The sequence below is a fragment of the Galeopterus variegatus genome, unplaced genomic scaffold (genome assembly GCF_000696425.1).
Source record: "Galeopterus variegatus unplaced genomic scaffold, G_variegatus-3.0.2 Scaffold14179, whole genome shotgun sequence".
Taxonomy (NCBI): Eukaryota; Metazoa; Chordata; class Mammalia; order Dermoptera; family Cynocephalidae; genus Galeopterus; species Galeopterus variegatus.
Genome location: NW_007740290.1, coordinates 1 through 11975, shown reverse-complemented (window position 1 = coordinate 11975; position 11975 = coordinate 1). Strand labels below are relative to the sequence as shown.

General features: G+C 51.6%; 1 protein-coding gene across 1 annotated transcript in view; it reads left to right on the top strand.

Moving 5' to 3' along the window:
* The window catches only part of LOC103581886 (potassium channel subfamily K member 5-like), a gene marked incomplete at its 3' end in the record, with an annotated part of 16774 nt that extends 4855 nt beyond the window's left edge, over positions 1-11919 (top strand). The window contains exons 3-7 of the mRNA XM_008563609.1: positions 183-260; positions 9404-9515; positions 11153-11319; positions 11617-11785; positions 11851-11919. Of these exons, the coding sequence (XP_008561831.1) occupies positions 183-260; positions 9404-9515; positions 11153-11319; positions 11617-11785; positions 11851-11919 (595 nt within the window). The remainder of the gene's footprint in view (positions 1-182; positions 261-9403; positions 9516-11152; positions 11320-11616; positions 11786-11850) is intronic.
* Positions 11920-11975: the final 56 nt, after the last annotated feature.

Below are 11975 nucleotides of genomic sequence, written 5' to 3'. Positions count from 1 at the left end.
CAAAATCTCCAACAACTTATTTGTCTTTCCATCTTTCTTCTAAAAATATGACTACTCCATGTAAATATTGGAGCAAATCTGAAAACACCCTTAAGTAAAAAAGAAGTCAACAAACACAGTCCACTTTGCAACAGCCCAGTACTAGTCTTAGGACAAGCATAGTGTGGCCCTGCCCCCTCCAGTCCCAGCATCTGCCCCCAGACACCCGCTCCTTCACTGTGGAGACAGAGCTCAGTGAGCTGGGCCTGCAGCTGGCGCAGGTATCAGGGTGGCACGAATGGGCCCTCGCCAAGACCTTGCTCATAACTACAGCTGCCCCACGAACCACACCCTGTTCACCTAGGCTGGGGTGAAAGGGTGGTCAGGGAAATACCACGGATTCCTTCTCCCTGCCCTGCATTCTCCCTCCTTAGGCAGGAAGGTAGAAGGCCCGAGTCCAGCACCCCACATTCTCAGCCCCCCATCACCTCCCACTAGGGCAGTGGCTGCATGATAGAGTCACCTCTGGAACTTTTTAAAAGCCATGTCCAAGTCAACAGAATATCTCTGGGTGGGGCCCAGGCATGGTATTTATTTAAACTCTGAAGTGATTCCACTGGACAGTGCAGCTTGGGCTGCGAACCACTGCCTGCATGGCTATGTGGTATCTAACCTCAGTTTCCTTGTCTGCACACAATCCCAACACCCCTCCCCCGACCCCCAATTAACCTTAAGGAAATAGTTTGAAAAGTTGCATCAGTCTGGGATAGAGAATGAAAGGGAGTGACTATAACTAAAGGCTTTAGCTAATGGAGTTTTCAATTCTCCAATTTGTCATGGGACTAGGAGAGTTAACAGGTGCACACTTTCTCTCCAAGACGCTTGTGATGTGCTGACTGTCCCCCTGAGATCTGCCTGTCAGCGGGGCAGACGGCAGGACCCAGTAGCCTCTTTCTCCCCACTCCGCCTTCTCAACCTGGGCTGTGGCAGATGAGGGCGATTCCCAGCACATGAGCTCCCTCCCAACCTCCCTCTCAGTTCCTAAGTTTGTGGCTTTAAAAATTTTGAAAATCATTGTACTAGCCCAAATGGCAAATAACTCCCTGAAAAGTGCCAGTGATAGGTTTACCATTCTCCTGCTACCTGTCCTGCTGAGACTCCCCCACTCCCTGTGGGGGCTCGACCCCATTCTTGGCTCCCTATGGAAGGGGGTTCCTTGTTAGAGACCAGAGGGACACACAGGAAGAGCACGGCTCGGCAGACTCTGGGCAGGTGGGCATTTTGCTGCATTGCGAAGCTGGGGGCAACTGGGAGGGGAGTTGGGACCTGAGTTCAGAGAAGCCACCATCTATCTGCCCCTGGCCTCAGCCTCACCTGGGAGTGGGTGGCGGGCAGCGGTGGCACTGCTTTCCTCAGCAGCCTGCTCCACCTGCTTGGCTGGATGGGAAACTGGTCAGGTGGCTGATAACTAAAGGCTTTAGCTAATGGAGTTTTCAATTCTCCAATTTGTCGTGGGACTAGGAGAGTTAACAGGTGCACACTTTCTCTCCAAGACGCTTGTGATGCGCTGACTGTCCCCCTGAGGTCTGCCTGTCAGCGGGGCAGACAGCAGGACCCAGTAGCCTCTTTCTCCCCACTCCACCTTCTCAACCTGGGCTGTGGCAGATGAGGGCGATTCCCAGCACATGAGCTCCCTCCCATCCTCCCTCTCTCAGTTCCTAAGTTTGTGGCTTTAAAAATTTTGAAAATCATTGTACTAGCCCAAATGGCAAATAACTCCCTGAAAAGTGCCAGTGATAGGTTTACCATTCTCCTGCTACCTGTCCTGCTGAGACTCCCCCACTCCCTGTGGGGGCTCGACCCCATTCTTGGCTCCCTATGGAAGGGGGTTCCTTGTTAGAGACCAGAGGGACACACAGGAAGAGCACGGCTCGGCGGACACTGGGCAGGTGGGCATTTTGCTGCATTGCGAAGCTGGGGGCAACTGGGAGGGGAGTTGGGACCTGAGTTCAGAGAAGCCACCATCTATCTGCCCCTGGCCTCAGCCTCACCTGGGAGTGGGTGGCGGGCAGCGGTGGCACTGCTTTCCTCAGCAGCCTGCTCCACCTGCTTGGCTGGATGGGAAACTGGTCAGGTGGCTGAGAGCCTGGGGGAGGGGGGGGCAGAGGTCAGGAGTGACGGGCCTTCTGAGGGATGGGGTGGGATATCATGGGTGTGCCTCTGTTTCCCCCTGCCCCTGACTCCCAACTGTCAGGCAGCCAGGGGACACCTGTGGAGCCACAGAGCCCCGTCCCTTCCCCCGTGTGGCCTGAGGAAGCCAGTTGATCAGACTGAGTGAGAATCGATGGTTTTCTCTATTAAATAAAACAGGGAGAGATGGTAAGAGGTGGCAGATATGAGGAAGGTTGGGGACAGTGTCTCCTGTTCTCATGCAGTGCTGTAAACCCCTAGCCCTTCTCTACCCCTTGTCCAGGGCATCTCAGTCCCTTTGGTTTAGCCTTGGGAGCAGGTAATCTTTGCTCCTGGGTCTCAGATCACCACAGGATCTGGTTTCCTGACTGACACATGTACAAATCATAATACTGACTGGAGATACATTTATCCAGTGCTTACTATGTCCTAGGTGCTTTTCATATGTTCTCAGTAGGTGTTATTTTTGGCAGATTCGGAAACTGAGGCTTAAAGGCCAAATTATTTATGCAGAAACTTGCTGCTAGCAATGCAGAGACCACTCTGACTCAAACCTAGGTGTGTCCCACCGTTTCTATGAGCTCGGGTCTGCGTTTGAGAGATGGCCCTGTCTGTCTCTTCCTAGAGCTGAGCTTCAGTGGCCTTGCTTAAATGGGACTGACAGAGCGTCCCCAGAGAAGAGGGCCTTGTAGGGATTCAGTGAGAAAAGTGCCCAGCTGGTAGCAAGGGTTTCAGTCCATGCTGACTAGTATATTCCTTTTCCCACCCCAGCACATCCAGCCCTTGTGGAGAGTTTCCAGAGGTGACAGGCCTCCCTTCCTGCAGGAAGGACAACCCCAGCCACTCTAGGACCTCTCCGGGGCCCACTGCTGCTCGCTCTGCCATCTTGAACACCTTCTTTTGGGCTCTTCTGTCTCCCTCACCTCGCCCTGGCCTAATTCCTGGCCCCCTGCCCTCTCTTCTCTCAGCCCTGGAGGCCAGTTGGAGTCCGATGGCTTCAGCAGCCCCTGCAAGTCTTGCCCTTGCCTGGGTCTGGGCCAGTCCTTCCTACCCTCTTGCTGGATAAAGGCTTCCACTTTGTTGCTGGTGGATTTAGTTAAACCCAACTGCAGAGAGATGCTGGCAGGTGTTGGGGATTGAGGGGCACTAGAGGATAAGTTAGTTGAGGCCAGAGAATATATCCTCATTCATTCAGATTCATTTATTCACTCATTTAACAAATATATGTTGAGCAGGTATTATGTGCCAGGCAGTGTCTAGGTTCTGGGAATACAGCAATTGAAAAGAAAATACATGAAAGTCCCTGCCCTCATGGGGCTTACATTCTAGACAGCCTCTGCATTCCCTCACCTCATCTGTAGATGGTGCCGTGGTCAAGAGCCACACTGCCTGGATTCATGTCCCAGCTCCACCACTGACTAGCTGTGAGACCTTGGGCAAGTGCCTCTGTTTCCTCATCTGTACAATGGGGTGATTGAATCTACTTTATAGGTGTAAAGATTCAGTGAGCTAAGTGATTTAAATTACTTCAATCAGTGCCCATCCTAGTAAGTGCTCAAATACCAACTCTTAGTCACATATCAACTATGAAGTGAGGATTAATCCACTCCTGCACACCTCACAAGGTGGCTGGAAGGGCTGGGTGAGAGGAATGATAAAGGATGTTTCTTTCCTGCCAGGCACCATGTATGAATAAGGATTCGTCCTATTTCACCTTCCAGGCCAGAGGAACCAAGTGGGTTTTGATGGTATGAATTAAGGATCAGTGCAGCCAGGGATGGGAAAGGAGGTTCAGCTCCTGAACCCCCAACAGTCTGTGGGTCCAGTGGAGGCCTGTTGAGGCTGCATCCTGCAGAGCAGGGAATAGTTAGTTCTGTGATCTGAAAGTGATGGTGGCTGCGGGAGCTGGAGGCAGGGCCGGAAATAGCTCTGTGGGTGCCAGCGAGCTGCCACCATCCTCAGACAGGCTGCCATCCTGACCTTGGTTTCCCCCAGCCTGACCCTTAAGGGGAAGAGCCCCACGGCAGCCCTATCTTGCTCATGTCTGAAGGTGGGCAGCATGTCCCAAAGGTCAGGATGAGTCTCTCTAGGAAGGAGATGCCTGGCAGCTGCCACCAGGTGGAAACCCAAGTTGTGTGGACAGTGCCAGCCTGGGAAGATGGGGTCGGGCAGCTGTTGTCTGAAGCTCTGGAGAGGGGCATGGACATGCCTCGCTGGAAAGCTGGAGCAGAGCAGCGGCTGGGCTGAGTTTAGGACACTGTTTTTTCAGCTGGTGGGAAGGAGTAGAAATATTTACAGGCCTCCTTCCTGTGGCTTTTATGGGGAAAGGGGATAGGATAACCGCAGTTAGGAACCAGATGGGCCTGAGTTCTAGTACCGGCTTCATTGCTTTTAGCACCGTGACTTCAGGTACTTCTTTAACCTCTTGAAGCCTCAAATCCTCATTTGCAAGATGGAAAAAATTATAATATCTTCCCCGCAGAATTCTGTCCTCATTAAATGAGCTAAAGGCACATAAAATGCTTAGCACAACACTTGGCACATCTTAAGCCCTCAGTAAATCACAGCTGCTTTATGATGAGGGTGACAGAGGCAGGGAGCTCTATTCTGTCCCCACACAAGAGCTGAGCCTGGGCTGTGTGCAGGCTTCTCTTCTCTCATCACTCACCAGGCTTATATGGAAAATGAAAATACTGGGAATTTGGAGCCAAGTTAAAGAAGCTGCAAGTGAATAGGGGTTGCCTCTTTCTGCGAAAGATGTTTCCCTAATGCCGAGGACAGGACGTGTTGTCTAACAGTCTGTTTGCCCGGTTGCCTCTTTCTGCGAAAGATGTTTCCCTAATGCCGAGGACAGGACGTGTTGTCTAACAGGGTGTTTGCCTAGCTCCCCCATGTCCTTCCCTCTAACCCAGGGATAGTCTCAGTCCTGGTCAGCTCTTCTGTTCTAGGAGATCAGTTAAGGCCTCTCCCTCATCCTGTGTAATCCGAATCAAGATCGGTGAGATGTCCTGACCAGAGCCACAGCTACACTGGTGGGAACAGGGAGCTGGCCCCCCAAGTTCACACACAGGGACCTCAGCTCTCTGAGCCCCCTGTCAAGTGATGCCTGGCAGAACCGCAGGGAAGCCAGTTAGGGAGTGTGTGTACGGGCCCATGCGAGTGGTGTCTCATGCACAGCAGCGCTAGTGCTACTCCTCACCCCCTGCAGTGGGGTGGAGACAAGCTGATTCCCAGGCCAGCTGTTTGGGAACCGTGGCTGAGGAGGCAACAGCAAGGGCACTGGGGGGCCCAGGGCCAGGCAGAGCAATAAAGGGAGGGAGGCAGGGACTTGTGAAGGCTTGAAACCAACAGGTCCACAACCTAGCCCAGTTCTGCCACATAACGTCTGTCTGCCCAGTGAGCGTAACTGCTGCCACCGGATCTTTGCAAGGATCAGCAGTGCGTCTAGCCCCGTGCTTCTAGCCCCATGCTTCTAGCCCTGGGCAGCTAGGGGCCCTTCAGAATGCTTCCTTTGCATACCCCTTGCTGGGTGACCATGGAGAGATAATGGAAGTCCTGGGGAAAGCATGTGAGGCTGTGGCTCACTGATAACTAGGGCCAGAGGCTGAAGTTGTGAACTGTTATCCAAAGGGCACACCATCAGTGGGTGCAGGGCAGGAGGCTCAGCTTTTCCACCTCTCAATGCTCCCAACCTTAATGCCCCCTTCAGTTACCGTGTTTTGTCAACTCTTATGTTTGATGTCTCCTTAGCACTTACTAAATGATTCCCAAATCACGGGTTACCTTTGGCAAGTTGGTGTTTCTCAGGGGGAGCAGTGTTCTCATTGTGGGTGGCATTGTCCTGTGAATTGCAAGGAATTTAGCATCCCTGGCTCCTGCCCACTTAATGCCAGAAGAATCCCCCATCATTCACTAGAACAAACTGTGGGGGAAGGGCAGAGATTCTGTCTGTTCACAGCCGTATCTCCAGTGCCTAGAACAGGTCCTGGTACATACAACACTCCCCATCAGGTATCATTTCCAAACACTCTAGAAGCTGCTACCACCCCCAGTCGAGAGCCTCTATTACAGTCATACCTTCAACAGCAAGGCTGATACATGGTGGTCACCCCTGGTCTAAAGATTTTTCATTATCAGAGATTGATTATTGCAAAAAGCAGCCCATTATGAGGTAGCTCGTTATCCAAAAAAGCCACTTCTGTCCCCTCTTGGACCTTGGCCTGTTGGCTAACATATCATGTGAACTTTGACACCCAGAATGGATAGGGTGCCCATGTGTGGCTGACCCTGCAGAGAAGGATGGCTCGTTAGCTCCGAGCCCTGGAAAGAGGTGTGCTGATGCTGCCTGAGATCGCATTTACTTTTCTTTTCACAGCCATCGTGGTATTTGTTGGTTTGTGGTCAGCTGAAACCCAAGGACTTTCCCCTTTGATCCTGTACTAATCTTTTCCAATTCAAAGTGTAAGACTTGAAAATTTAAAAAGACTTTCATATCTATTTAATTTTCACGCATATTTCCAGTCCAGATGATGTTGAGGCTCAATAGTGCCATTGCAGTGTGTTAGCTATCTTCCCATTCAGTCCTTACCCCCAATTTTTTTTTTTTTCCTTTTTGTCTTTTTTCGTGTCCGGCAACGGATCGCAACCCTCAGTGTCGCGCCTGTACCGGACCGGGACCGGCAACGGGATCGCAACCCTCGGTGCTGCGCCCACCCCTCGCTCAGCCAGTGAGCGGGAACCGGTCTGTATGTGGGATCCGAACCCTCGGCGGGAGCGCCGCCACGCTCCCAAGCAGCGCACTGTAGCAGTGCGCCACCAGGCCGGCCCCCTTACCCCCAATTTTGCATCCTCTGCGCAAAGATTGGTAAGCTATCTATGTCCTCACTGTGCTGTGGATTATAGTACTGAAGAGGCCAGGTCTTAGGCCTGACAATGGAGACCTCAGTCTGGGTTGATAATGATCAGTACTTCTTGGGGTTGTCTGCTTTTGAATGGACCCAGTTAATCCTAGCTCCACCCCATATTTCTCTGTCTTGTCCACATGAATAGCTGTAAGCCCTTCTATTAGCTGCCTTGTTGCAATCTAGATTTTCTGCATTCCACAAAACTTCAAGGCTTTGCAACCCCTTTGGAAAAGGAGATGGACTTAGCTGAGCATGACTTGTTCTTGGTAAATCTGTGCTAGCTTCCAGTGCCCACCACTTCCTCTTCTGAATGTCCCAAACATTAAGTTTGCAAGAGTGCAGGCTTGCTTTCCCAGTTTCTGGAATCCACCCTTTACCTTTCTGTGCAAAAAGGAACAGCTTGTCTTCTGACATCGTTCCCCTTCCCCACGATTCTGTGGGAGTGACCAGAGGTGGTGCCACAGTGTCATCTGTGGTCAGTGATCGAATTCCCACTTAAACGTGTCCTTGAATGCTCTTCTCATGTTTTAGGCTCTCCAGTGTAAGATGGCCATCTGAGATAAGAAAGGTGGAAGCCAAAAGGGAGCCGAGTGGCTCTGCTTTCTCTGCCATCAGTTTAACATTAACCCACAGGCCCCGGTACTTCCTCATACTCTTGCTCCAAACATAGATGTAATTTGTTCACAAACCTATTGGACGGTCCTTGGTATATGTTTTAGCTCTCCTGTGGGCCTGTTCATTTCTAAACATCCTTGGGCTATTTCATGTGTAAGTGGCCAAGCCAGCTAGACAGAGAGCTCTCTGAGGGCAGGGGCCACCTGTGCCAGGGTTGAATGCCACCGTCCCCATTGCCACTTTGGTCCTGCATGGCCTTCACGGCCTTTAGAGGTGCCCTGGGAATAAGGAGGCAGGGCAGTGAGCAGTGTGGTTTGATGATTTGTCAGACAAGCATGTCATCATGGAACATTCTTCAGCGTGCAAATCCATTTACAAGGGCCTGCTGCTGCTCCTGCAAACTGCACATTCCTTCAGGACACCCACCCTTTCCCTTTCCTTCCACCAAACCTCAGTCACACCTCGGGTGTGTTAGAAATATGGTTTTCCCGGCTCCCGCCTGCTTCTATCCCTCACTTCTCTGTCTCTTCTCCCTCAGTCCTTGGCTTGATTTTTATAGAGAATGTGGCTTAGTTCCTGGTCTCTGGTCTGCATGTCCCATCCGGGGGCCCTCCTTGGGGACAGGAGTTAAACTCCGTATTTATAGCCCCTTTTATGGGGCTTCTGGGGTCTAGGCTCTGCCAGCCAATAGAACCTCATTAATGGGTAGGTTGGGGTGAGTGGTGGGCATTGGGGTGAGTGGTGGGCCGAGCTGAAGGATGGGGAAGAGGCAAGGTCTAGTCAGATGGATATGGGTTGACAACTCTCAGTGTTGCTGGAACAGATAAAACCTCTCCCAGACCTCCCAGTGCACTTCCCCAGTTGACCTCTTACCTGCTGTCCATAGTTGCTGGAAGCTCCGTGGGACACTAGCACAATTTTGAGTCACCTTGAAATGTCCTTACCACCTTCTGATCTGTCCTTGCCCAGACAATTGCTCAGCCCAGGGCAGAGAGAGAAAGTTTGATCCAGGGAGGGGAGGGAAAGGGGAGGCTGTGGGGGAGAAGGTAGATTAGAGCCTTAGGCATGGGGGAAAGAAAGGAAGACCAGGTGATTTGCATTCCTTCAGAGGACAGATCAAGAGAGCACTGAGCCGACCTTAGCAGGTGTCCTACAGTGGGCTGAAGGGGGCCATCCCTGAATAGGGACTTGTGCTCTGCAAGGAGAGCACTCTCTATGGATGGGACAAGGTGTAGGGGACCTCCTGTGTGTCTGCATCACATCTGCCTTTTTTAAGAGGCACAATAGTCTCATGCAGCAGTTCTCAAAGTGTGATCCCTGGACCGTAGTGTAAGCATCACCTGGGATCTTGCTATAAATGCCTCTGATTCTACTGAATCAGAAACTCTGGGGATGGGGCCCAGCGGACTGTGTTTAACAAGCTGTGCAGGTGGTTCTGGTGTATGCTAGTAAGTTTGAGAAGCACTGGCTCAGTGAAAGAATGAACTTTGGAGCCAGATTGCCTGGGTTTATAACTTTACCAGCTGTGTGACCTTGGGCAAATCACTTAACCTCTCTGATCCATATTAAATGTTTCATCTATAAAATGGAGACCTTGATATTGTGATGATTAATTGGAAATGCTTACAAGGAGTTTAATAGAGCACTGTCACTCAGACAGCATCTGTGTGGCCACAGCTCTGACCTTCATTGTCTCTCTCTCTTTTTCTTTTTAGGTAGTATCTGATGCTGCAGGACAGGGTGTGGCCATCACAGGGAACCAGACCTTCAACAACTGGAACTGGCCCAATGCAATGATTTTTGCAGCCACAGTCATCACCACCATTGGTAAGTCTTCTGGGACCTTTAGGATACCCACTTTTATGCTCCAGCTCCTCAGAACCTTATAGGAATCCAGCTCTGGTTACTCAGGCTTGTGCAGTGTGGGGGTAAAATCAGGCCAGTTGCAGTCTCTCCTTTTGACACTTTCCTGGGGATTTAGTAAATCTTTGGTGACTGGCCATGTCTGGGAGACTCTCATAAGTGCAGACCAGGGCTCTTTGAGCAGAAACAGTGATACCATCTGGTCTCCAGAGCCATGCAGGAGACTGAACAGGCTGCTCACTGCACAAACCCAGATTGTGCTTACTCACAGTCCGCTGGGCCCCATCCCCATTTTCCATGGCTGTGTAGCCAGCCACTCCAGAAGAGAGAGGCTTAAAACACAGCTCTGCAGGCTGACTGGGCTCAGCTGGTCAGTTCTTGCTTGGACTGTGCAGTGAGGTGGCAGTCAAACGATGGCTGGGGCTGAAGTCACTGGGAAGCCCAACTGGCCTGATGTCCACGATGACTTCCTGCCACATGTTTGACAGTTGATACTGGCTGTTGGCTGAGAGCACAGCTGGACTGGATGAAAACACAAGGCCTCCACATGTGGCCTGGGCATCGCACAGTAGGGCAGCCAGGGTCTAAGAGGGCAAATCCCAAAAGTGAGCATTTCAAGGGAATCCAAGGGAGAAGCAGTAGGCTTCTTAGACCCAGCCTGTCCAGCACCACTTTCACTGCCTAGGATCAAGCAAGTCATTAAAGCCCAGGTTCAAAGAGAGGAGAATTAAACTCCACCTTGATGTGAGCCATCACGTAAGAAAGGAGGGAATTGAGAATGGCCATCTTTGGAGACCTTCTACCAGAGTGCCTCTGGGTTGTGTGCCCAGACAGGGCACAGCAGTACCATACGGACTAGTGGAAACCCTGCGGGTGGTGGAGGCTTAGTCCCTGCCTTCAGGGAGCTCCTAGCATGATGGAGGAGACATAGGCCGTATCACATAATTGCTTTATAAATTATCATGATCACAGTGTGATCAAGGGAATTATCATTATTTAAGTATTGGTATTACATCAGTATCAATTGATCTTAGAGGATGGGCCTCGAGCTGGCTCTGTGTGTGTGTGTGTCTCTGTGTGTGTCATTGTGTGTCTGTTGTGTGTGTGTGTGTCTGTGTCTGTTGTGTGTGTATGTATTGTGTGTGTCTGTTGTGTGTGTATGTGTGTGTCTGTTGTGTCTTTTGTGTGTCTTGTGTGTGTATGCATCTGTTGTTTGTGTGTCTATTGTGTGTGTGCATGTATCTGTTGTGTTGTGTATGTCTGTGTCTGTTGTGTGTTTGTGTGTCTGTGTGTGTTGTGTATGTGTGGGTCATTGTGTGTCTGTTGCGTGTGTGCGTGTGTGTGTTGTGTGTGTATGTATTGTGTGTGTCTGTTGTGTGTGTGTGTTGTGTGTGTATGTGTGTGTCTGTTGTGTGTATGTGTCTGTTGTGTGTGTGTTGTATGTATGTCTGGTGTGTGTGTGTGTGTGTGTGTTGTGTGTGTGTTGTATGTATGTCTGGTGTGTGTGTGTGTGTGTGTGTGGTGGAGGAGGAGGCAGGAGCCCAGGCTGTCCATCAGCCCTGCTGTGGCTCTGTTCTTGACCTCACCGTCTCTTTCTTCAGGCTATGGCAATGTGGCTCCCAAGACCCCCGCTGGTCGCCTCTTCTGTGTCTTCTATGGTCTCTCCGGGGTGCCGCTCTGCCTGACATGGATCAGTGCCCTGGGCAAGTTCTTCGGGGGACGTGCCAAGAGTCTGGGAAGGTTCCTCACCAAGAGAGGCGTGAGCCTGGTATGTCCCCAGCTTCAGGTGCTAGGCAGAGATGGGGGGACCGTGACAGGTGAGGGGAGGACAGGAAGGCTCCAAGAATTGGACAGGGGTGTTAGGACAGATGGCAAGAGGCCAGCTTCAGAGCTCCCTGCCCTCCTGGGTCAAGCTGGGAGCACCCCTCCCCCTTTTGGGGCCATTTAGCCCCCCAGGCCTGGTGTCCAGTGGCCTCTCCTCTAGCTGCCACCCAAGCCCTCAGGTGTCCCTGCTGGCTTTCTTGAGTCTACCATTGTCTGACATGGTCTCCTGCCACCTCATCAGCGGAAGGCACAGATCACATGCACGGCCATCTTCATCCTGTGGGGCGTCCTGGTCCACCTGGTGATCCCACCCTTCGTGTTCATGGTGACTGAGGAGTGGAATTACATCGAGGGCCTCTACTACTCCTTCATCACCATCTCCACCATCGGCTTTGGTGACTTTGTGGCCGGTGAGTCCCTGCCCCTTTCCCCCTGCCTCTGACTCCTCACTTCTCTTCCTCTGCTTTTCCTCCAGTTTCAGGTCAGCAGACCTTTGCTGGGGCCCCTGGTAGGCGATCGGTGTTCTGGGCACTTCGCCCACCCGGTGGGTTCTCCCCCTACCCTGCCAGTTGCAGGAGGAAACTAAGGCACAAAGTAATT